Genomic DNA, 27,347 nt, shown 5'->3' on the forward strand with positions numbered 1-27,347 from the left:
AGGAGGGCTCTCAACGCTAAAGAGTTAAACACTTGGGTAAATGACGATCAGGGAAATATTGACTATTGACGACATGGGAAAGGAGAATGTTTAAAGTTCCATCCCAACACACCTGAGTTCCCCAACGCTGTTAAACAACTAAGGTGTTCAATGGTACAGTAGTTCATTACTATGTTAAATAGATTAGTCCCAGGCTTGGGGAATTTAAAAATGTCCGCGACAGTGTTCAATATGCCGTTATTATTAACACAAACGAGAGCGTTTTCCATTGAGTGATTCCGACCATGTAGATAATCCTGCTAGCGTGTATTGTTCCTGAGTTACGAGTGAAATACACATAATATACTTTAACTTATTTTCCCCCACTTCTCAAAACGTTTGATATGGAGTGCTATATGTAACGGACTAACACGGAGTACAACGGGCCTGCTTATATAGTCATGGATAATTATTTACGACTGAGGAGAAACACTGGAGGATTTTAAATTTTTTTTCTATTCTTTATGGGATTTCTCTTTCCTTTTGATTTGGTTTACGTTGATTGACAACCGAAGTAAAAACAACGACTTGATTTCTGTGTCGTAAGCCAATGCTGGATATACACAGACAGTGATTCTTTCTTCTTTACGTTTTTTGTTTTTTTTTCCATGGGATTTGTGAGACAATTGTTTTGTGTATTCATTAGTTTGAAAAAAGCGCGATTGATATTTTAATCTGATATCAGCTGGAGGCTGTATGTGTCCATATTCCCTCTGTCCTTTTTCCGTGGATGTATTTTGTGACGTTTAACAGTGAGACAGGAGGGGAAACAGTGATTAAAAACTTGACTCTGGATATTAAATGGGGAAAGCGCCCAGTCTCATTTGTGGAAGGTAATTATCTGACTAATTAACATGATAATTAATTGTCATAGAAACAGGAGCAGAAGAAAGAGTTATAAATTTCACGGTCCCGGTCATTTAATTCATCTCCTGGGTCCTAATACATTACTCTTTTTCAATTTAACGCTCATTCCACTTAAACATCAATAAAATTTGCATGAGCAAGTCCAAATAGGAATGAAGTTTTCATACACCAAGTAGGTAAACCTAGGGGATATATATGTTAAATATGAGAAGAATTGGATTCATTCAGGTATTGAATTTCTTCAAGTCTGATCCCATATTGCCGTTGATTGGAGTAGGATCATAATGCACCAAGCATTGAACCCCAAGCCATTAAGTCCGAAAAACAACTAAGAAGGCCTCGATAGTCAAAAGCCACAGTAGCTTATTATAATTAGCTGGAGAAAGGAGACCTGAAATTTAAAGTTTGTCATCATGACAAGTTTCATCTGGCACGAATCAGCTGTCATGGAGAGCCCCCCTTGGAGAATGACAGTCGGAGAATGACAGTCGAGAGAGTTTTGGAGACAGTGAGCGAGAAAGAAAGGTTATGCCAATAAAAAAACCTCACCATGACATTGATTTTATGGCTTGATGGTAGAAGAGATAGGGATGTCAGATATAATAGAATTATTTAATGGAGGGGAAGAGAGAGTTTTAATTTTTACGCTCCATTGGAGCTTTTGTTTTGCTGTAGGTATATGTCTGCTAAATGTTGTTTTGAAAGTAACTAGATATTCTTAAAAGATTTTTCTCTATATAAGAATAATGAAAACCTGTATAAGTATATAGGAGATATGGTTATTTTTAGAAATTGCATAACAATCTGAATATTTTATCATAAGAAAGAGTCATAGCCTATCATTTAAGATTAAATCCCCAATTGCTGTCCTCCATTGTGCAGCCATTCTGTAATTTTTTGATGGAATTCAAAGAGAACTCTTGAATTTCACAGTTATACATGGTACATGTATTGAATTTACTCCAATTTAACGGAAAATAGCTTAAGGTAAAACAGGGAATGAATGAAGAGAAACCTGTGGTCTGTTGAATTCTGAAATAGAGGGTAATGAAATATCTTTTAAATGTTTGATTGTGTAGCCTGTTATTATTTCACAAAGAAAGTATCATGCATCTTCATTCACTGAGGATACAACGCAGATAAATAGATAAATATTTGATTTTTTTGTGCCGTTGCTAGTCTACTGTATTTTATGTTCTGTTTGCCGTTCCACCCTCGCAAAAATGTGCAAATTTCATATATAAAATCTATCGTCATATTTATTTAGTAGTACCGATTGTCTTTTTTTTTTTTTTTTTAAATGTGACATTCGTTGTAGTATTGAAACAGGAATCAAACTGAAGAATATCGGAATGAATTAAAACCTTTATCTGATATTTTGCTCTATCAGCTGGATTTCTGATGGTATCGACCTCAGGAAAACTATTGCAGGATTATCAGAAGATAGCAGGGCTTTAAACAAAGGTTTCTTTAATTGCTCTTGTACGTAGATCTTGTCAAGTGACGGGTTACAGATATAAATTGGAAGATTCTTCTACTCAAATGTGACCGAATTCCGTGTCAATACAAGTTATATGTTGCTCTTGTAATCAAGGTTTTTTTTAAGGTGAATAAATACAGATATGAATTGAGTGGATATTTCAATCTGAAATTTTGACTAATCTTTTAGTAAATACCAACCCTTTGAAGAAGTATTAAATTAGCAAATTCATATTCTCATTAAGTTTTTCAGCATTATTCCGTAGAAGATGGAATGTCCAGTTCTATAAAACCTTGTCGATGGTTTATAATCTAGCTTACTACAGGCAGATGATGAAATCAATGAATCTAAAACAAGTGTCTTGTTCACTTTATGTTAATTATAAAAAGAGTTTTGCTGATCTTATGAATCCCTCAGATTTCAGTAGGTCTAGCAGGTACTCCTTGCTGAACCTTCTCCCTGTGTGATAACCTTCATCTTACTCAACACGGCAGTACCCACAGGAACCCCACCCACCCTCAAACTTTATTGATACCCTAACATTATAGAAATGAAGATTTCTTCACACCCTCTGAACAAATCTCGGTCAACTTTTGACCATTTCCTTTCCATCAAAGCTCCCATCATCTTCTGATTTAGAATTTACTGTAGAGAAACTGCAGGTTTGCCAAGATTAACTTTCATAGAGTCTTTTCCATTAGATAAACCATAAATACAATTGATGTAAAATAACTGATTTAAATGCAGCAAGAAATTTTTGCCATGATGAGTTTCTCTCAAACCATTTGAATTTTTTTTGCATTCAAATAAAATTCGGATTTACAATAATAATGAAGCCCTTCAATCTATTTGATTATCCTCCCTTTAGTACTTCCCATATTTCCCAGCAACCCCCCCCCCCCCTTGCATAATCTTGAACACCCAAAGAAATCCCTTATTTGTTCCCCCCCCCCCCCCCCACCCTACATAATCTTAAACACTTGAAGAAATCCCATATTTGTTGCCGAAGACAAATGTAAACAATAATTGTCGGAATATGTTGCTGTATGACTTCCTTATCATTATAGATTTCTGCTGGAATGCCGCAAAGTTAACGTTCATTGTGATATCATTGATTTTTATTACTTGCCTGTAGCTTTTTTGTCTGTCACTGGAATCGTTTGTTTTTACTGACTGATTTAATTAAACTTTCCTCATTAACGAGCTATTTCATTCATGGTCTCTTCAGCGTTTGATGTTTTCCTGTAGCTAAAAGGTTTCTTCTTGGTTATTTAGGTGGCATGATCAACTGATTTATAAACATCACTGAAATGAAAAAAACTAATAATTAGGAAATTTCAATTTTGTCATTTTATGCCCTGAAGCTATCAATTAATGTTCGTTAAAATTGTGATGCTGAATTTTTTATATATTGACAAATATTGATTTTAGAATCCAAAACAAATGGGTTGTTTGTGTTGATTTTCTATATGGTTGCTATGTTGGCTAATAAACAATGATTTTTCTTAAAAGGAAAAAAAGCAATCAAGGTATTTGTACAGGAATGCAGATTATAGGCTGATAATTCTCATTTTGAGTAGTCAAAATTGACAAAATTCTTTCCAAAGTAGACCTTTCAGCCCTATCTGTTACAAATGAATCGGTAGTTATTGCTTGTACAGAGACTCTTAACAAAAGTTCAAAGAAGTTTTATGAGTAGTTTGTTTTAAGATTTATTTAAAAGTTTTAAATTGAAATAGAAGGAAGCCATTTCTGAAAAAGTTCAAGACTTTTTAAGTGTCACTGTATGAAGAAGATCAATAAACATTAAGAACAATCGAGAATTTCAAAATGTATCTACTTTTGAAATAGAGCTTTTTAAATTTTTTCATTGTATGCAGAAAATTGACATCAAGTATTTGAAAGAAATCAAGTAAGTGTGCCAATGGAAGGGCTCTTTATAAAAGAAAAAGATATATTAAAAAGTTGTTATTGAAATTTTTGACAGTTCTCGATTATAGCAGTAGTAAAGAAATGGTTAAAATTCAAAGCTGTGTCCTCTCATTTTTACAGTCATTGAGGGTTGGTGGTTGAGGCTTTGAAAAGTTATTCTAATTTTCCTGTATTTTATAAAGAGGTTTGTTTCTTTATATTAGATAGTTACACAAAAGAAAAAGGGGGGGGGGGTGATGAATCACATTTTTCATAGACTTTGTAACTGCCCAAGACCCCCACCCTCCTCCTTTGCTCAGGGTTAAACTTGATCAACATTATAGGATGTTTTATCTTGATAGATCTTGATATTTAATCCTGGCTTGAAATAAAAGTCTGTGTATTAAAGTTCAAGTTAGTCTTAATCTTGATGGAGATTAAAGACTCAATGGTAAGTCAGGATTTCATGGTGGTTTCTTGATTTAAAAATGCTTACATGACACAGTCAGATACAGATAAATGATTTCAAAAAAGATTGGTTAAATCAAGCAAGACCAGTTTGTCTGATGTGTCTCAGAGAGAGAGAGAGAGAGAGAGAGAGAGAGAGAGAGAGAGAGAGAGAGAGAGAGATCCAATAATTGATCAATTTATAGATTTATCCTGAATATCTAAAATGCCCTTTGCCATGCACATACCTACATCACTTCTATATAAACAATTTTCTTTGCAAGTCTATAGGAAATTTTGGGGACAAAATGTTAAATAAAAAATTATCAATAATACCTTTGCTCCATGCAGTTTGGATTAAAGTTTACATTTAATTAAATTTGATGTGTTGTTCTTATGTCTTTGCTGTTATGTAATAGATAGTGACATCGTTTTGGGGTATTACGGGTTAACTGATCAATAAGCAGCCTTGGGCTATCACTGTAAGTAAAAAGACATCTAAGATTGTGAGTGCAAAGTAAATAAATGAAGGTTCTTAACATATCTGTGTTTTTTAATGGTGATGGGGAGCTACACTGGGATTCAAATTGTAGAAAAATCTCTTCTGCTTTTCTCAATATTTAACCTGAATTGTGTTCCGACATACAAAGATTCACTGCAAATCCCAATTTATGCAATCCCTCCTCAATTTCCCCAACCCCCACCCCCATACCCATACCCATTCTACCAAATCAAACTGTCCTGATGCAAGTTCAACTGTGTAATGTACCAAGTAATTGTTGGTCATACTGATTTTCTTATAAAAACATAGAAAGAGAGAGAAAGAGAGGAGAGAGAGATTCCGTTTTAAAGATTTAGATTAACATTATAATGCTAAAAGTCTAAGACAGAAATAGATGCCAATGTAAATGAACTAGTCTCTGTAGACTCTTCCTATATGAGCTTAGAATTGGTATGTCTGTCACAGCAAGGGTAAACATATATAATAGGTAAAGTAAGCACTCTCTATTGTACGACCATGTTGACACTTGGAAGGGTGCTGGCTTTTTTACAAGACTAATGCATCCATCATAGCCAGGACTTTTGTTGGATATTATTAGGCCTGCCATTGTGTTTTTTGGAGAGAGAGAGTGGAGACAAATATTGACTAGAGGAATCTTTGGGGAGACTCTTGCTATTGTTGCCGTGATTTATCCTCCGTTTGTTGCTAGGATTCCAGCTGACTTTTTATTGTCCGTGGAGTGTTGCTGGAATATAGCTTATGTCAATTTGTCCTTTACGAGATAAAAAAAGTCAAGTTTTTTTATTCATACAATGAGAAGATGATTGATGGATTATCTTAAAATAATATTATTTCGTGTCTTCAAAGAAAATTTTTATATTAGTTTTTCGGTGGGGTATATTTGTGCTCACTTTGCTAAAAGTGAAAAGCGGAAAAGGATGATTGATTTTAGTGACATCAAAAAATTATTCATTGATCAATGATTTTAGTAACATCAAAAAATTATCCATTGATCAAATCTTAGCTATACACAGTGAAATTTTCATCCTCATTTTAATTTTGTCCTATTACATGTAGCCTATAAAATGTCTCTGGGTTAATTAATATAAAACTGAACTTAAAATTAAACTTAAACTAATAAATCAGCAAGATCTACAAACTTTCATCTAGTTTATCTGGGTATATTTAAGATGAAACAAAATTTACTTGTGTGATTAGGTCAAAAATATCATGGACCCTATATACAATATTATACATTGTACAATGAAGTGTAGAATTCATAGTTATTAAGATGACCATGGCCATCTTTAGACCATTTCAATCTCCTAATAAAGAAGATCTCTGTATAATGATATTGGAAAATTATCAAATTTTATAATTATATTTTAGTTTTTTCTTTACTAAATGTTAGCTGAAATATTTGGATTTCTACCTCATTAAATGTTAGTTTATGGCCACAAATACCATATGTCAAAGTTTAAGGTAGATCTGATGGTTAATTTGTTGACCTTCCAGCCTCCTGAATGGAAAAATAAAGACTATTATTGTCATAAGAATGGGAAAATTTATGATTGAATATTATAATTGAAAATGTGTAAAGTGGCTGTGCGTGTGTGTATTTTTTTTTTTTGGGGGGGCATATTTTTGGGGAAGGGTGTGGGGAGTCAAAGGCATATAATATAGAAAGCTATAATAAAACTGTCTAGCTTTTAGATAATCAGATGATATGGAGCAGACTGTTCAGACTTACTGATTTATGGTAATACTTAAATAACATGATAACGATTGTCTGTGGAAGAAAACATTAGACTCTTCTTCTCGCAGCTTGGTCTCCAATTCCTACACATAGATATTCATGATATAACAATATGTATTTAATAAAGGCCCCTCAAGTGAATCTGAATGAAAATGGCTACATTTATTATACATGTCCCGCTGCTTTATATTGCATAATAGCCATGCACAGTATAAATGGGTCCTGCCAGAATCGTCTTGATTTTATTGAGGATTCAAGCATGTCTTTTGTTGCGTCAGACATACCACTTACAACTGTAGTCCATGGACCAGCCTCAGCTAGCGTCATGTTTGAATATTCACGTATTGTCCTTTTTAAAAGTAACAGACCGCATGGCTTGACTAAATAAAATATCGTACTTGTTCTTGTACAAATATGTATTAATTAAAGTGGAATGAATTGTGAACAATGCAGTGAAAGTTATTCAATATTTTCGGAACTGTGGATCGAGAGAGATTTTTGTAATTGATTTGTTTTTCAGGACAGCTGGTTTTGTTTTGAGAATAAAGTCAATTGATTAACCCAAGTGAAAATATTCAAAGTTCTAGTCACTGGAAGTTGCACAATAGATTGATTTCAGCATTCAGGGTATGCTCCTGGAAACTCATTGATTGCTTAGCAAATGGACTGTTGCCATTAAAAAGATGATTTACACTTGTTTTGCTGCATTTACATTTCTGGATTATATTTTATCAATTCTCTCTAAAATTGGTTTTTTTTAACCCAGCGAGAGGTTAAATGATTGAAAAGATTCAAAGCAAAAAGAGTTATCCATCTTGCATCACACAGTTTATCAAAATATTGATCTTAGAGGGAGTCAGAAGATTTTGGGTTTAGGTAAATAAGGAGTCAATAGGGCAGAATTATTTGGTATATTTATTTTTGTAGTTCAGAGAGGTGTAAAGATGCAGTTAATAAAAGACACATCTACACCGACTCTATAGAAAACAAAAAGAAAAGTTTCTGCTCAACTAATTATCTGATTTCAAGCAAATGGAAACCTCCCAGGAATGGTCCACCAATTGAGAAATGCTAAGTAATTTGACGAGGTGATGGAACAACATCAGTAGTTAAAGTTCATTCCCCTCCATTGTCTTCCCTCTGGAATTTTTCTGATGAATTCTGGAGACTATATTGAGTTCCCCTGCAGTTCCTATGTTTTAACAGCCATGTTTTAAAAGACATTCCATTTATCCCAGAATTAACCTTTTTTATTGGATTGTAATAAGTTGCTTTTCTTATTCTTCTGGGAGATCACAATCTAAGATTATGTCTGTCTGTCTGTCTGAAACTTTCACCTGACCCTTTTATAACTTGTGTATAAACAAAGTATAGAAACTTTGTTTTTTGTGACCTGTAAAGGTCAAAGAAAGTTAAAGGTCATCTGTTCAAAAACATCAAGGTTAAATTAATTAAATTCTTGTGTTAATTAACATTCTCGTTGTAAGCTTTCTGGGAGAGTTTCTATTTTCAATATATTTTTAGTTATTAATTAAAAGATATATGCTTTAGTTCTTAACATTTTGTGTTTATGCGTAGTTGTTAACATTTCACGAAATATTCATTTGCAGACAGACAGATGCTGAAGGTTTATTGAAAGTGTTTTTTTTTTTTAGACTGATTAGTAAGAATTCTTCATAGCTGATATTTGTTAACAAATTGATTAGGGAGTGAGACTGTTAAAGGAATATCATATACAATAGCAAAAGCAATAACTACCAGAGCTAACAGATATTGTGGATTTAGGATTTTCCTATAATTGATATATGATCCTTGTTGCATGTATTGTGGTTTTGTGCCAGCTCTTGTTCTATATTGGATAAATGATCTCCCTATTTTAGAATTTTAGATGTCTCAGAGAGAGAGAGAGAGAGAGAGAGAGAGAGAGAGAGAGAGAGAGAGAGAGAGATTATATGATAGCTTAAATAGGGGTGGTGGATGATGGTGTTTTATGTGCATCAGTTAATTTGAGTTTATTGCAGAACATGAAACCTAATCTATTTAACAGATTAGCATACAGAGAGCTTTAGGTTGACTGTCAAATACAATAAGTGTAGGACTGTAAGGATTGGTTCCAATTTGTGCAGAATCTTTTGAGATTGTTGGCTTTGTCTTTCTTATTGTATTCCATTGCATCAGACAATGGGTGCAGTTCTGAAATTTTTTTATTTGAAAGTTTTTGGGAGATGTAGGAGAAATGAGGGGGTTTAGCGTTCAATTTTACTAATGTCATCATAACATCGACTCTAGAGACCTAATACTCGTGCGTCATGTGACTCTCGTGTCCGTGAATTTAGGATTCTTATTAGCCAGAGCTGGGTAAAGTCAGGACCTGGGAGACAAAGTGTGATTATAGCAAGGAAAGTAAAAACGTCAGCACAAAAAAAACCTCCAGATTATTATAAAAATTAGTTTGTGTTTGAGGAAAATAAGTCAGTGTGAGACGACCATCTTTCCTGACAGAAGGCAGTTTGGGTCTGAGTGGGCTGATTATTTTGTCGAGGGCAGCTCCCAGTGTTATACACAATACAAGCACGCCATATAGCTACAGCAACTTCTAGGGTTTCTAGGGACTTTATGTTTCACTGAGAAAGATCACGGAATTTGTAAAAGTAACAATGACGGACTTATAAGGAAACGTTTGGAAATTTATGTATGTTGATGAATATTCCTTGGCAGCAGAGAAGGATTTTTAATAATAGAAGTCTAAATTGGGAAAAAATTATAGATGTGCATAGCATAGTTTTTTAATGGAGACAGACTCGATGTACTGAGAGACGACAGTGAATCGGGTTGAGTTTGTGTGCGTGGACTCGTTATATGACTCATAGATCCTGCCCTGAGTTCAGTCTGGTTATGTAGAACATTGATTTTCATGGAACAGCAAATGGAATTTTAATTAAGGAACTGTCAAAGGGACTTTGATTAATGAAACATTTTTGTATATGAATTATGATTAACGTATCCTAGGATTCTTGATGTAATTAGTACTTCCATATTCGGAACGAAATTTAGGATGCAATAGTGATCACGAGGATGATGAATTTAGATGGCTATTTTTAACGTTTGTGAACCACCTTCTGGATAATTTGATTTGGGTTCCATCCATTTGTATGTGAAGGCTTTTAGGATAGAAAATAACTTGATTCTGAGGAATAACCCCATCTGATATTAGTGTAACGATTACATGGCTTTCCAATACTCACGGTTCGACATCTTAAAACTCTTCATGAGCTGTATGAAATGTTTGATTCGGGGAAAAGCACAGGCTGAAAGGTATCTGGGTTTTTTTCATAAAAGCTTAAAGAATGGAATATTCCAAATGAAATAGTCTTTTTGAATAGGAAAATGGTTATAATACTTTTTAAAAATAAATATTGAAGTTTGTAAGTTTGAGCTATCGTCATGGAGACTGGATGGGGATGTTGTGGTGGTCAAGTTTAAATCACATAGAATATACTTTTTTTGACGAAAATTTTTTTGGGAATAACAACACAATAGTTCATGTGAATATTTTTATAGTTCTACTGGTGGATCAAATTTTGCAATTAATATTTTATTTAACTGATAATACTCTTCTCAATAAATTTCTTTTAAATAGTTAAGAAAAAAATGGGTGTCCTGTAGTTTTAAGTAACTAGTCAATTGATATCGTATTTTTCTGACATGACTAATGTATTGATCGGCGTAGTAACAGCATATTGGCCGGGTTCACCTCGAGTGTATGCATTCCCTGCCGTCCCTTCATCTCTGTGATCTTATCCCGTCTCGCCTACACTAAATCGGTCTGACATCAAAAGATTCGTCATAATACAAGGACTTTGTGTTGAACAGCAGTTACTGATATTTTTGTGTTTTGATTTCAATTATCAAAATCAATATCTATTTTTATTTTAGATTTTTCCTTAAGGTACTTTCTGGTTGAATAAGTTTATAGTTACATTCGATATGTAATACAATTTTCAAGGAGAATGGTTTAATTGATATCTATATTTGATATCTTCATACATGTGAGGGTTTTTGTTTTTGCATGCATATTTGTCTGATTTTTGCAAGGTTAAAAGGAACCTTAGTGAATCTTATTCTTTTCAAATTCAGAGATTAAAGAAATCTCAATTTCATTGGAATCAATTTGTATTTTAAAAGGTTAATGCATTAAAAAGATTAAGATTATCAATAAAGAATGCTTCCCTCTGACTTTATCTTTAATTTTTATACAATAATTATGTCATTAAGATCCATGTAGATATATATAAAATGAAAGTAGAGACAGCTGTTGACCCTTATATTAACTTTTTAACCTTTGACCTTTTCAGTGATGGCGGCTTCATTTCACACAAAATCTCAGCAAACACCTATCCTCAACCAGTCCCGATCAAGGTCGTCGATGTCAATATCCCAGACAAGGACAACCACGTGGACCCCAACACTGACCTTCCTGTCTACGACGATTACCTGGTAAGTTACCATGGCAACCAGCCATCGACCTTGACCTGATGTGTTCATGGTTCTATGAACCACTTTCAGATCATATGACCTTTTGTGGTTGACATGGAATGTCAATCAAATGTCTGTAAATTGAATGCCACTGGTTATATGTGATGTTTTCCTCACCTGTAAAGAGTAATGGTAAAATATTTTGAATAATGATTAATGGTTGAATTTCACTGGGATAATAATTTTCTTAAATACTTTAACATAAGAAGTTTGGATTCTGTGTTCTATTTTTTCCCCCTTCTTTTTTTTCTTTTTTAAATGAATATTACTAAACTTACTTGTACACTGATATTAAAAATGGGTTGAAATTAAAAGTTATTTGATCTGGGATAAATAAGTTCAAAATTAAACCAGCTCATTGAGAGCTAGTAACACTAATGCATGTACCTGGTTTTGTGTCGTGTATGAGACAGAGGCTATAGGATCAAGAATTACTGTGTACGGGGAAGTATTCGCCCCGTTATATTTTCACTCTGTCAGCCGATGGACTGGGCAAATTCAAAACAACTTTTATATTACTATGTTAATAAGAATGAGCATTAAACACACAACTGTGTCTGGATGGATTCTAGATGGGACGAAACTAATATTAAGGGGATATTGACTGAAGGTACTGCAGAAGTGCAAAGAGAGATAACTCTGTTATCTTTATATGATTTCCTGTATATGTGTTTTGTATTGATCCTTTATCTTTTGGAGAAGACTTTTAAATTTGTAAATGATCATAAATCAGTGTTAAGGACTGACTGGCCTTTCCTGGAGATTTATTATCAACAAACATACACAAAATACAAGATTAGAACAGAAGTAAAATAGAAAAAAGGGTAGAGAGGGAAAAGAAAGGGGAGGGGGGTGTTGTGGACAAAAGTTCTGCAGACCTAATGCTGTCATGATTTGTGGAGGATGATCAAAACGATGGAGAAGTCTTAATAAAATAAGAAGAATTATAGAAGAACAGTTCTGCGTAAAAACTAATATGTGAAGGATGATTAATAAAGGATGGGGTTGAATGGAGGGAGTAGAATTAGAGGAGGTCCTTGGGGTTTATTTATTGTTTGATCATTAAGTGCCAAACATAAAGGATAGTGTTTATTTTGCAGAAGTGATGTTGTTATTTCAAAGGGGGGGGTGGTTGATTGGGATGAAGGGATGGGGGAGTTGTACTATACGAATGATGGTTGTCTGTTTTCTCTGCCAGATGCAGGTTCGTGTGGGCGAAAATCCACCGGGTTTGTTGGGGAATGGGTTGTTGTTTACATGTATACACTCCAAGGAAGATTGTATCCTTCAGTACACCTAGGCAAACGGGATTGATTTTTCCTTTAAGGAGTTGCATTGATTTGCGGAATTTAATTCAAAGTTACCTTGCTTGCTCAGGTGCAGATGTATTGTGCGTTTGAAGTTGTCAAACCCGATTTGTTTAAGTGTTGATGTAACTTAAATTTTTACATGCTTTGTTAGTCTCTCAGAGAGAGAGAGAGAGAGAGAGAGAGAGAGAGAGAGAGAGAGAGAGAGAATTAAGCATTCTGTTTGTCTGTCACTTTATCCCTGCCTGAGGCTGTATATAAGGCCATTGTCCAACTCACAGTTCACTCACCCTGATAGTCTCCATTGTTATTAATGCCCTCACCACTACAATGACTGAGCAATAGCTCATCCCATGATAAACATGATAAGCACCAAACAACACTATCAAAACTACAATGGAGGAAAGAAGCCTACCTCTGACGTGGAACTGGATTTGCCCTTCTCCGACTGACCTTGCGGGGATACAGGATGTTATGGATTATGTGCCTGAGGGGTTGGGACTGGTGCGGGAGGGATGTTGGGAGGAAACATGTCTCCCAGACAGAGGAATTCCTCCCTGTTTGCATGAGTTACTTCTTCATGCTCAACTCTGTGACCACTTCTGGCAATACTGGGGTCAAGGTTACAGGTCAAGGTCATTTATGTTATATTCTGAAATAGCAGTTACAGTGTATAGACAGTTTGACACTGTCATCTTTCATTCAGCTTGATCTCATTTCTGTCAATGTTTTTATAGAGGTTTTAGATCTGGGTTTTCTGTCTCAGCGATGCAATTTAACGGAGAATGCCATTTGATTTGAGCAGCCTTTTAGCCTAGATTGTAATCACACTGCATATTTTGTAATGACTCTGTACAAGGATATTTATGAGTGAGCTCTGACCCTAAAGGGCTGTACTGTAATGGGTATCCATAATGGAAGGTGGACCAAGGGGAATAACCAGTATGATAAACCTGCTCTCAGGGGATTCCCAGTAAATCTTCTCCCATTAGATAATAAACGGGATCTTGATGAACAGCATTATTGCTACAGAATTTGTCTAATGAATTGACTTTTTTTTTGGATCCAACATAGTAGATGAATCCACCATTTGATTAGGAAAATACTAGTATGGATACAACATTTTGATTAGTAACATGGTCATTAATTTTGAGGCTAGAAAATAGATCCCCTATATCCCCATCACTCACTCCCCCAAAAATGAAAGAAACAATACAAGTAATTGATTAAAAAAAATAATTTATCTTTGATAACTGATTAGATATTGAAGTAAATCCTCCCTGTGTCTACCCACCTTACCCCCACCCCCTTCACACCACCCACTTCACCCCCACCCCCTTCACCCCCACTCTCATCTTTTTATAAAAAAAAACATTACATGTTTAAATCAGAAAAGTGTCATTATTCTTAGAAATTGAATGTCTCAGATATTATAGATTTAGTGGAGACCACATATTAAAGGAGACAGGTTTGGTGTATAGAGGTGGAGAATCTACATTGCTAAAAATATCAGTATTAGGGGCAAAAGGGCAGACATGTTCAAATTACACCCTCAATAAAATTATATTGAGGATGAAGGGTATTCACCATTCATGGAAAAACAAACATCATGAATGAAGCTTAATGTAGGTAAAACTTGACTATGTATGATAGAAAAGTAAATACTCTCAAGGAGAAAGGAATTTCTATGAGAGGGAGACACATAGAAAGAGTTAATATCGGAGACTAGATTTTCTATATAAAAGTATGTCCCTGTGTTATGTAGACAAATTGAAAGTGAAGGTAGAGGGTTTAATATTTGTTGGTCTAGACTAAAATTCCACCAGAGAGAGAGAGAGAGAGAGAGAGAGAGGTTGGTTTATATTGTTAGGTTTCTATTATAACAATAGGGATGTTAAAGATATAGGGGAAATTAGATACCAGTTTGCCGACATTATGAATTGGTGTCATCAGATCTTCAATGTCTAGATGTGTATTGTAAATTGCTCCATAAATGTTTGGGTTGTTTGAGTAAAAATTGTGATATGATGAACTAGGGTGCAAATTGGGATGGTGAGTTCTCCATATTAGTGTATCATAAAATATATCCACCCATTTTCCCCTTGTCACTCCCTCTTTTGATAGGATGGAAAAATTATCAAAAAAATATTCAAAAAATGATCAAAAATATTTGAACAATTGGAACAATGATCATCGAGGTAACTAGGGCTAGCCATAATTGAAATTCTCGGCATGCCGGGATGTGACACCTCATTAAATATGCAGCATTTGCAAAAGTAGGTCATAGGAGGGGACGATTTTTAAGGGTGGGGGATGGGAAGTTAATCTGGGTACTGTAAGGTTATTTATTTCAACTCTTGAGATGTATAAAAATGTTTGGTTTGTTTTTAGTACATATTATGTAGATTCATAAAGGTTTTTTTGCTGACTCTTCAGGGGTTTTAAATAAAATGAAAAGAATCTTGATGGGTGAAATTTCAGTCAGGTTGCACAATTCTTGTTGAGGGGTTTTTTTTTTTATTCGTTGGGAGATAGATGATCCTTTTTTTCAAACCTGTGCCCTGAAATTCTTGCAAGTGTTTAGGATGAATTCAGTTGCGCAGTTTTAATATCTCAGGATTTAAAGAGACATTGAAGAGAGAGGGAGAGAGATGGCAGTACACATGTGCCAAGATTTATGTGTGGACGTCAAGATTTTTAAAAGAACAGGGCCAAGTTTACACTTTATTTTTAAAAAAAGAAGAACCAAGAGAGAAAAAGGAACCCCTAAAAAAATATAAAGATAATAAGAAAACCCGAAAACTTGATTTCACCTGAAGCATGAGTCACGCTTTCTTTGCTGGGTATTAAAAGACAAACTTCCCTATGATATTTCTCATTGCAAAACTGCACGGCTAAAATGGAATGTAAGGTGGCAGTGTTAAACAAATACAGAAACTTGTACAAATCAATGAGGGAGAGGAAAAGACGATCAAGTCTCAAAAACAGGTTTTATTGCTTCCTAATCTAAATCATTAGGAAACCAAATTATCATTACATAGAAGAAGGACTTTGTCTAATTGTCATATGGTTTTGGCTTTTAGTGGTTTTCTGTTTTTTAGATGGGTGAAGAATATTTAAATCAACTTTACGTCACAGATTAGGTGTTTTTTAAAAAGTGTGAGGCGAATTCCATTGTGCTATGTGAACTCAGAAGTGATTAATCAGGATTTATAACTCAAAGTTTTTCCCAAAAGAAACGGAAAGGAAATATACATCCGTAATGTTTAACTCTGAAATTTGTTTTCCTTCTCGGTGAAAAGATTGTGTGCTTTTTTCCCTTCTTTCAAACCTGTACAATAACTGCCCATTAAGTACTCCTGATGCTTTCATTAAAACACCCGCTAATTTCATATACAGTTCACCTCCTTGGTTTTTTTTTTTTTTTACCTGTGCCGCAAAATGTCTGGCAAAAGAATTTGTCATTAATTTTTCTTTCAACACCATGTCATATTTCATACGCATGACGGTCTGCTGTGGAATTTTAACTGTAGCGTAGCATTCAACGATCCCGGTACATAGTCTGCCGAGTTGCACCTTAACAGAGATAGGGACGAATACCAACCCCAAAAGAAACTTTTTTCGTGGCTTTTTTTATCCACCCAGAAAACAGGATCTCAGTGTCTCGAGAGGAATGTGTGTACATGTTTGTGTATTTAGTTCGATTTTTTTTTCCTTCCACACCTGAGATTCAATTTTTTTTTTTTTCGTGTGGACTTAACTGACATGGAATTTACTTAAAAGGAACTAGAGGTGTTTTATTATATGACAAGGTTCTGTCAACAAAGGAACTGGATTCATGGCTTCAACCTGTGTACAACTGTATATTCATTAATTTTTTTTCCTTTTACTGAGTGAAAAAAAGATAATTTCTTTTGATTTTTCCTTTTTTTTTCCTCCCAATATTCTACCTGGGAAAAATGCAGATCTCTGTGCTCTATTCATAACAACCAATGGAAGGATTATTCACACTTGTAGATTAATGGAGGAATTTTTTTCTTTGGAATTCATTTTGTGATTTGATATAGATTATCATTCAGAGATTTTTTTCATGTGTTGATTAGCATGGTGGTGGATTAAACCGGTGTGTGTTTTTTCACGGAATCCTTTCCCTGTAAAACTTCCACACTCTAAGAGTGGTTTTCTTGAGTTTCGCCGGTATTATGGAGAATAGGCAGAAAGTTTGGTCACACTTCATGGAGCAGGTTTTATGGAAATGAGATCAAGTTTTAAAAGATGACAAAAATTCATACTGCATTTAAGAGCTCAGACTGAATAATAAATGAATTCTATTTTCAGTAGGAATTTCGTTAGTAATGCAGTGCGATATGGTGCAATCTGACTGTGATTAGGCTCTGGTCGTGTCATCAGTGTACTTTCTTTTCATTAGATTTACAGTTTTAAGGAAACATCTCTTTCATTATTTTTTCCTAACCATCCAATTATAATTTATCGGTGGGAATTGCTTATGCAGTCTAACTGCAATGGTCGTTTGCATGGCTGCCCCTGTTTCGCCTCGATTTCGGAGAAATAGGGAGAAGCCAGCCGTGAAGACGGTGGAAGCTCACGGTAAAATTCGTCGTCGTAGGGTCTCAAGAAGCGAAAGTCTAGAATCTCGACCAACCAAAAAAATCTCGCCTGAGCTGGCTCTGGCTGTTAAGCATGATCTCATTGCTGGTCATCACGAGCTGCCACTAGAGGAGAGGATTAAAGCAATTGTGATTGGAAATAGTCGGGCAATTCCTGGACGTCTTGCAGAAAAGGACATGAAGAACTTGTGTTCATCTGTGGAAATCCAGGACTGGATTTGTAAATCCTTCGTGGAGAAAAACTTGGTTAAGGGAGATAAATTAGCAAAGGGAGGGAACTGTGACTCAGGAGAGCCCTCTGAGGATAGTTCATCTCGGAGAGGAAATCAGAATCCTCAATTGACACAGAGTGATGTTGACTGTAAGAGACAAAGTAGTCAGTCGCAGTATGATCACGGATTAAGTACACTCGTACCTAGAAGTAGAAGTGTTCATATACGTAAAAGTGATCAATCTAGTCAGGATAAAACCATTGCTCAATCCCATGCCAGTTCTTGCCAAAGAAATACAACAGATCCCAGTGGACTCAACAGTAGCACCAGTGATAAAGGTGTCACAATGAAACAGAAACCAAGTAAGAGTGAGAGAGTTCAAGAGGTTGGAAGCTCCAATATAACGGATGCCGAAAAACTCATGTATAAACTAAGATCGTCGAGCATTGTCAGACACAAGAGCCTGTACAGTCCCTCGTGTAACGTCACCATGTTGTTGCCTCATCCACAATCCGAGAGGGGACGGTCTGACGACTTTCTAGTGCGATCCCCTCGGAGCAAGTCAGAATCTCGGACTTTGAGCCGTAACTCGCAGGCTTCCAATTCCAATCTGGCGGAGGACCGGAGAGAGAATGCAGGATATCAATCAGCCAGGGAGATGTCTAAAACATCTACCACAGCAGACACCAGAGAGGCGAGTGTCTCCGAAAAACCCAAATCCCCACGCTCAAGTAGAATAGTCAGGAAAGGTTCCAGTCTTAGCAGAAATAGAACGGATCTTTTTCGAGCTGCCAAGGAGCATCCAGGCAGCATTTCAAGGTTAAAAGAGAAGTTTGCCAAGTTATCTGCTGCTGCCTCCCAGCGGAAGCTGAGCAATAAACTTTCAGTCACCAGAAGGAAGAAAAAAGATATTGCGGAACCTTCCTCCAAAACGACCTTAGATAAAGGCTTTGAACAATCTGTATTACAAAGTGCCAAAGAATTACAATCCTATAGAGTAGAAGAAAGTCCAAGTGACTCTAAAAGTTATTACTCTAAGATTCCAAATGATCTGAAGCCAAATCATTCCCGGTCATCTAGCGGTATAGAACAAAATCATTCCAGGAATTCTAGCGGAATAGAGCAAAATCATTCTCGTAATTCTAGTGGAGTAGAAAAAAATCATTCACGAACATCTAGTGGAGTCGAACACCATCATTCACAATGCTCAAGCAGAATTAACTACAATCATTCAAGTATACCAAGCGACTATGACTATTATTTAAGTACTCCCAGTAGAGGAGAAAAACAAAGTGCCAAAGATATTCAGCCCACGCCATACAGAGGGGCCGAGAGTCAAAGGGACGATAAACCTAGCCATTCCAGAACCCCGAGTAAAGAGGAGAAAGTTAGCGGCGAAGCACGCAGGAAAACTAGTCAGACTTCCACAGAGTCGGGGTCAGGAGGTCATCTGATCCTCAGACAGTGTCTAATTGGAACCAACCTGGCCTTCGGATTGGTCCAACTAAACACAGGAGTAAGTAAAAATAGAAAAAGGAGGGGGGAGGTGAAATAGTGGCATCATATAAAATAAAAATGTGAATAGGGGTGGGGAAATTATAAGAATGTTCAAAAGAGGCGTCATATTTACATACATACATTGGATTATTATAATAGAATTGAAACGTCATTATTTTTGTGAGTGAGTCAAAGTAGTATTAACAACTTATGAATTGGTGCAACTATAAACAGTAAAATTGAAAGAAAACCATGAAAGGGTTAAAATAGAGGTGTCATATGAAAACATGTATATTGTGTAGGGCGACAAAATGATAATGTCATTATTGTGAATGAGTCAGAATAACATAGGTGACAAGAATCTCTCATGCTTGACAAGTTCTTTCACAGGTAGGCGATGAATAATACACAACCTTGACCTTTGCCTTGTGCATCTTAATGTGCTAATTTGTATGTCCTGTTTGCGATAGATACATTTTCCTGTTGATAAAATGCAAGGAAGAGGTTCTTGTAGAGTTTTGATACATTATTATGTCTTTGAAAATGGTCCACAGTTGTGTGTATGGCATGCAGTATCAGAGTAAATCTGATTTTCTGATAATATTCTTAGTATACGTGATATGTTAGTGTTTCGTGATTTTGTATGTGAGAGTTGTTAGTGTTTGGGTGTATGTTATCATTTTCAAGTGAATGTCAGTGTTTTTGACTTGATGCCAGTGTTTTATGAGTGTAGATATAAGTGTTTGTGAACCGTTTAGTAGTGTATGGTTAGTGTTTCAAATTGTTTATGAATATATATGAGTGCTTTTGGAGTGTTTGTTGGATTTTCGGATTTTCGAGTGTTTCTGAGTGTATGTTAGTGTTCCAAATAAAAAATGAGAGTTTATGAGTGTGGAGAAGTATTTCTGAGTGTAAGGTGTAAATCTTAGTGTTTCCACATGAAAAGATGTCAGTGTGTTGTGAGTTGATGTGATTGTGATGGTGAAGAACTAAGTTTTTTTTGGTGTGCATTTGAAACTACAGAGGTAAGAAAGCTTTAAAAAGGACAAGTGAAAGTATTATCACTAAAAGGTTATTGAGGAGTAAGTTCCCGTGTTTACTGAGACTAGCAGGTTGTCACATTCTGCATAACTGGGCAGGTGGATCAAACAAACAATGAGTCAGCTTGACTGTGATCTACCACCTGACTGCTACATGGAGAGTTTTTACCAGGTCTGTCTGGTCATAAAAGTGTCTCTGTGTACCAAAGGACCAGGTCCTATCATTTCTTGTTTTCCCATGACTTGATTAAAGGAGGACAACAATGAGTTTCACTGGTCGTAAAGCATTACATATCTAAAATAATAGTCAAATGGTATTAAAAAAGATTGAAACAGAAAATTAGTTAACAGAGTTTGGTGGACCCTGATAAATGAATCTATGATACAGTTTTCAGTTGTTTAGCTGGGAGATATAAAGATCTATGGGGATGTGGTTGGTAAGAAATTTGCCAATACAGTCCAGGAAGAATGGCTTATGGCTCTTGTGTTTGAAGGTGGGGGGGGGGGGTGTATGATGGTGGATTGTTGGTATTAACATCTGTTAAGCAATAACGTCGCTGCATCCTATGGTACCTGACATAATGAGCCGAGGTTTTATACATGGCTTTTGACAGTGTTGTGATGGTTTCTGTGTAATATGGAATTCCATTGGATGAGCACTGAGGCACTAAATGTACCACAGTGTGCCATGCCATGTTTTCCTAACTGTCAGCATTCCTTTGGTGTATTTTCTGGATGTACACAGAGAGGCCACATGTCACACAGAGTGGGTATTGGTTGTTGTGTTGGTTCGTGTACTCAGGTATTTTTGTTTTCAGTCATATGGATCTTAGGAAAAAGATATTAATATAACAGTGTAATAATATTTGTGGCTCATTTTCATCTTTCTCACCTTCCTTAAGAATCAAATCCTATTCCCTTTACCTAAACATCTCCCCTCCTCCCCCTCCCTCTCGCCCTCCCCCTCCCTCTCGCCCTCCCCCCTTCTCTCTCTCTGAAAACAATAATATTCTTTAACTCATTAACAGCTGTATAATCTGACCTAATTTGATCAGAGGTAGATACACATGTAGGTGTTTCTGCCCTGCTCACCTGCTCACTGACCTAATTACCACCATTACCTGTACACACACGCTTCCTCTGTCTGATTTGGTTGTATATAAATGTCATTACGCTTGTGATTATTGGCAGTCTTGTTTATGTGCTGATTTCCTGTCTTCATAAAAGCTGGGGGAGAAATATCGCTTACATATGGCAGAGCATCCCAAAGCCTGTTAGGAGCACCGGGCTCAAACAGAGAAAGATGTTTGACTCCTCCTAATTCTGGTGGATGATAATTGGGATTTTGAAGGTCCGTCTGTCCTTGGTTCGTGGAAGAACTTCAGGAATAACCGGTGTGGAAAGATTAGTGCATACATTAGGAATAATCTGTGGGAAAAAGAAAAGTTGAATGTGCTTTTGATTAGTATAGAGACTTGGAATTTCTCCCCATTCATTTGAATCATTGAAGGTTAGAAAAAGAAGTGTTATTGACTCCTTAATACATATAGGATAATCCTGCCAATGTGATGACGGAGAGATTGGAATAGAGTTTGTGACAGATAGATTGAAATAGAGTTTATGAAGGAGAGATTGAAATAGAGTTTTGGGGAATAAATAGAGGGTGTGTATATAAAGTGAGGCGTATGGATTAATCGCGGAGGAGAGCATCGCGTGGGCTGCGTGCACTACAGTAGCATCTTGTTGACTGCGTCTTTGGATCTGTGACAGTAATAAGTGTGGGTATAATTACATCAGCTCGACGGCTCGTTGGAGTTCGCATTTTTTTTTTTTGTTTCTCTGTGATTGGATTTTGTGTGCATATTTGCAGTATTAACCTTGCAGTTCCAATAAGAAATATTTTGTTCTGTCTTTTTCCTTCTCTATATCTCCATCCAATCTGCTATCTTGGATTAAAATACAGAATGTTTCTGTCTGGATGAGATATTAATTTTATTGGAACTTCAGGTATGATAGATTATGTTGATTACAAAAATTGTGTAAGAAATTCCTGGATTTTTTCTGGAGTGATTTTTTATTCCAAACTGAGAGGAAGCTGGGATTGAGTGTAGAGATAGTAACTATAGAGTTCATATGTCTAATGGAGATACTTTCCAAATAGTGCTTACCAAAACAGTGCCTCACTGGGGGTTGATTAATTATTTTAGAACTAATTACTGATGAACATGAAGAACTTTACATGGGAGTTTGTGAATGGATGCGTTTCTGTTGAATGGGATGTGTATTGAGGACACTCTGATTTTGGAAGAAATGTCAGTTGATGCCTTAATTTTTGTGCCCAAACGACAGGGAATGATCAGTTGGTGGAACTCCAATGTTTGTAACTGTTGTAAATTTTGAATAGAAGTTTATTTAACAGAGACAGTCGTTTACATATGAGTGCAACTGGAAATCTATATTAAAGCATGGAACATCTTGTCGTTTAACTGTTGGACACCATATTGCATAATTTTTATAGAAATCTGAGGAAGTGACATCTGTTTGTTTAAAAAAAAATCATAAAAAAAGGCAGTGCAAGATATAAAAACTCAAAATCAGTTATTTTCGTTTTTTCCCAAAATAGATGAGGTTAAGGTGATTTCATTCAAATTAATTAAGGTTGAACCCCACTGTTTTTCTTTGCTAATTGTAATATAAATTAGCAATCGTAATGAATGACTTTTGATCATGCTGACATTATAAGAAAAGCACTGTGAATGAAAACATGGATACTGATATATCAAAAGCATGATAGCTGAATCTGCTTCGTTTGATGAAGTCATTTCTCCGAGGAAAGTGAAAGTTTGCTCGGATCAAGCAAGTGAATGTTCTTCGTCGTCAGAAAGCGAGTTCAAAACCATGGGCTCTATGTTTAATTATGAAGAAATTCTGTTTACTGCTTTCAATGAGTTGGATTTACCATCCAATAAGGTAATGTGGGCCTCAGAAAACAGAATAGGTAAAAAAGCTGAATTTAGACATAAATTTGTCATTCAATCCAATTTTTTAATAGTTTGTATTTTTTAACATATTTGTATGAACCTTTAATTTTCCATTCTTATAATGAATTTTGAGAGAAAGAAATATTTGTGCAAAAAAGGAGAGAGAGGAAAAACATAAGGCAAGAGAAAGAAATTATTTGATGGACAAGATCTGATGTTTTAGTGTTGACAATGAAAGGAAGAAAAAATTAATAAAATGAGAAAGGGCAAGAGAAAAAAAGCAAGAGAGAGAGAGGGAGAGAGAGAGAGGGAGAGAGAGAGAGAGGAGAGAGAGAGAGACACACACACGTATAGACATATAATATGATAAGACATCTGTTCTGCAGAGTCTCAGTGATGGGCCCCCTGTGTAATTACTGCTGCAGACATTGCATCTGAATCTGTTTTGGATCAGAACGCTTAATTCCAAGGCTCTCTGCTGATTGGGTCATCCACTTGTTTTTCATTCAGCCAAATTAAGGGCAATAAACCTGTGTTGTTGATTTCTGAGATTAATTGCAAATCCAGTCCAGATGAACTCCAGTTAATGATGAATTATCCCCCTCCAACATAGTTTAGTAAATACTGCTGGAATTGGTGGTTCTTGACCTTGTGATGACTTTGAGAGATGACTTTGGAATTTGGTTCACAGATAGTGATGATGTAGTTAGTGATTGGTTGATCAAAGTTGGAAGTGCATTTGCACTAAAATGATCATTTATTCATTGTTAACTGTAATGGGGGGGGGGGGGGGGGGGAGATGGGTATGGACTTGCTTACATCTAGCTTGCAATTAACACTGAAGTTAAATTTTATGATGAAGTTAACACCAGGTACCTGCAATTTTACCTAAATTCATACAATGTTATTTATCAGAGGAAAATATTGCATTGTGCTGGTGGCATTCTGTAAAATTATTGCCCATATGGTTAGCTTAACCTGGCCATATTATGGCCATTTTAACGCCAAACACGGGGTACATTTATTGCTATATCTATATATTGGATATATCATGGCAAGGCCAAACTTTGGGGTAGTTTTATTGCTTTTTTAAGGTCATCCAGGGCTTTCTTGCTATTTATAGACTAAGCCGATATTTTTATTGCTATTTTTAGCCTAACGGCAATAGTCACACTGATGGACATGGTCTGGTTACCATCCGGATGAGGCCGGACGACCAGGGCCGATTCGGATTTAATGTCAAGGTAAAAATCTAACACTGATTCAAGGGAGCTAACACACAAAGATTTGTTTATAAGGCATTTCATGATCTAGCATAGTGACAAGCATCTTTTATTTGCGACAACTTTATATCAAGATTTTCCTGTGTTAATTCCCATTATGGTGACATATTGTAATTGAGTCTATATATGAAGATAGTATTGAACATTAACAAGAGACATAAAATGATTGATTTGTGACTAGAAATTTTTCTAGTTAAAAAGTTGTCCAAGCAACAATTATTATGAATCTTACAAATGGTAGTTAAGACTTTTAAGAGATGTCCTATTTTTGGCAGGGTGGTGCTGACCAGGGGATGCCCATCATTGTGTCCAGGGTGGCCCCGGGAACGCCGGCTGACATTGCCATACCCCGCCTCAATGAGGGAGACCAAGTGCTATTTATAAATGGACGGGATGTTTCTCAGCATACACATGAACAGGTGAGAGAAATGACCTTTGCTTGTCCTCTACTTATGATAAATGCTTGGTGTAATATTCAGTAGTTTTCAATTCATTTGTCAAAGTGTATTTGAAATATGAATAATTGTAATGATTAGTCGTCAAGAAATTTAATCAAATTAAAGTTTTTAATTTTGAATATAATTCCTATCCATTAATGTATTGTTGTAAAAGTTTTTTAAATTGTTTGAAAAGTGAAAAGAGTTACGGTTCCTTATACAGGAATGATGTACCCTAAATTTTTTCCTTTCAGGTGGTGATGTTTATCCGGGCGTCTCGAGAAACCCACTCAGGAGAATTAGTGCTCATAGTTAGACCAAATGGTAACCAAAATCCTCATTATTATCTTCACTGAAAAGACTTTACTTCAATATTATACTCCTCTCACCCCCACACATTTTCTACAATTATAGAAAGATAGTAGGATGTTACTTGAGTTCTTTGTGTGGGAGCAAGTTTCAATCTTAATCTTTCCCACCCTCGTAACTCGAAGAAGCAAGCCTACATTTTGGTCTAGAAAAAAATTTATTATATTGCTCCCTAAATCATTAGAAAATCCAGTAACAATTTTCCAATATGTTGCATAAGTTTTAACAACTGAATGTCACTGAGGCGTTGTTATTAAGGCAATGTTGTCATTTTTCAGTGTATGTGGGTGAGGAGGCCCAAGAGGAGCCCAATCTAGAGTATTTACCGGACAACTACCAGATCATCGCCCCACAGGGGACGGGGACGAACGCGCTGGAGGCCTCTCTCATGTTACTCCAGGAGAGTCTTGACAGTGGAGCTGCCCTGGCCCAGTTTGAGGTAGTTAGCCCTGCCCACCTGCTTCGCTCGGGCAATATTTCGTCCCTCAGGGGCTAATATATTCAATGTTGCCCTCAACCCCAGTCAATATTTGTATAATATAGCTCAGCCCCCCTAGAGTATATAGCCCAACCCATGTACAGCATTTCATGGTATTGCAGAATCATTAAATTTTTGGTGGGGTAACTGGTAAATTTTTTGTGGATTGCAGACATAGCAAAGTAAGTGAAGTGGTCCCAATAAAACTATATTCAAGTTTAATTTTATAGCCTGTGTGAAGCTAACCCCAGTATATACCGGGGTAGTATTTGTTGTTGAGATAACTATTCTCTTCCAATTTTCCCTGTGGAAAAATTTATTCAATGTTTTATGTGAATTCAGTAAAGTAACAGAATCAAAGGGCAATTTATTAGCAATGCATAGAAATGTTTTGTAAAATTCAAACAAATATAAAAGAGTTGTAGTTTTCTGATGGTTCTTCAGATATACAGAAATTGGAGGAACATTGAACACTTAAAAAAATTAGAGGGTACTGTGGAATCATCATTGTTCGTGGGGGACCAATGTTCGTGTCTTTTGTGGGTAAACCTTGTCCACGAATTTACATCCCTACGAACCTATACACACCATTTGTTAAATAATTATTAAAGTAATCCTTTTTACGTTACCATCGAAATTACTTCACGACAAACCAGAAAAATTTTGGCTACCCATGAACATTGACCCCCACAAATAAAAATGATTCCACAGTATTTGTTGTTCATAAGTATGTGTATTGACAGTGACTTATATTGGTCTAACAATCCTATCTGTTTCCACAGCAACTGTACAGGAAAAAGCCAGGCATGACGATGAACGCGGCTCGCCTCGATGACAACATCGCCAAAAATCGCTACCGAGACATCTCACCATGTAAGGCTCGATCTCTTTTCCTAATCTCGCTATAAATAGTATAATGACTGTTCCAAACAGTTTACTGTAAACATTTGGTGGTGTATTCTATTTAGCGCTTTTGGCGGAGTATGGCCCTCCACTAAATCAATTTAGTACATCGCTAAATGCCATACATCTATGTATATGAATAGTCACATTCAGAAATACGCTAATTCAAATCCACGCAATCTTGTTCAAAAACTAATTTCCGCCAAATATTGTACACGCCAAATACAATACGTTTACAGTATCTCTTAACAGAGTTTGAATCTGATTAATTTAAATAATGGTGGTAATTAAAAGTATTTGATTTAAATATTATCTATTTCAGACGACCAGACCAGAGTTATCTTAAAAGAACAAAATACGTCAGGGGGCGATTACATCAACGCTAATTATGTCAATGTAAGTGTCGCCATGTGACAAAGATTCAATCTTTGTTTATATACACATAAAGAACAGAATTAGTCAGAGGGTGATTATATCAATGCTAAAGATGTCAATGTTAGTGTCGCCATGTAAATCAAGTAAAAAATTTGTAGATACAACACAGAGCGGAATATGTCAAGGGTTGATCATATTGATGCATGGAGAGTGTGACTGTATGATTTAAATATGATCTATGTACAGTAGATGTTGGATGTTCTGATGCAAACTCAATGTTATTTTAAAAACAGTTCTGG

At 35.8% G+C, this 27,347-nt stretch overlaps 1 protein-coding gene across 13 annotated transcripts in view; it reads left to right on the forward strand.

The window, feature by feature from the left end:
- LOC105328612 (tyrosine-protein phosphatase non-receptor type 4) overlaps positions 1-27,347 on the forward strand; it is a 69,303-nt gene that overhangs the window by 34,407 nt on the left and 7,549 nt on the right. For 10 of the 13 annotated variants that reach the window (XM_066073531.1, XM_066073524.1, XM_066073527.1 and 7 more), the window contains 7 exons: positions 11,358-11,499; positions 24,358-24,447; positions 24,762-24,905; positions 25,178-25,247; positions 25,571-25,731; positions 26,553-26,643; positions 26,996-27,069. In XM_066073531.1, coding sequence (XP_065929603.1) covers positions 11,358-11,499; positions 24,358-24,447; positions 24,762-24,905; positions 25,178-25,247; positions 25,571-25,731; positions 26,553-26,643; positions 26,996-27,069 — 772 coding nt within the window. Of the gene's footprint in view, positions 1-11,357; positions 11,500-13,226; positions 13,481-17,472; positions 19,202-24,357; positions 24,448-24,761; positions 24,906-25,177; positions 25,248-25,570; positions 25,732-26,552; positions 26,644-26,995; positions 27,070-27,347 lie in introns of those variants that run through there. The other 3 variants (XM_066073520.1, XM_066073522.1, XM_066073523.1) reach the window with 2 other exon arrangements.

This window comes from Magallana gigas, chromosome 10 (genome assembly GCF_963853765.1).
Source record: "Magallana gigas chromosome 10, xbMagGiga1.1, whole genome shotgun sequence".
NCBI lineage: Eukaryota > Metazoa > Mollusca > Bivalvia > Ostreida > Ostreidae > Magallana > Magallana gigas.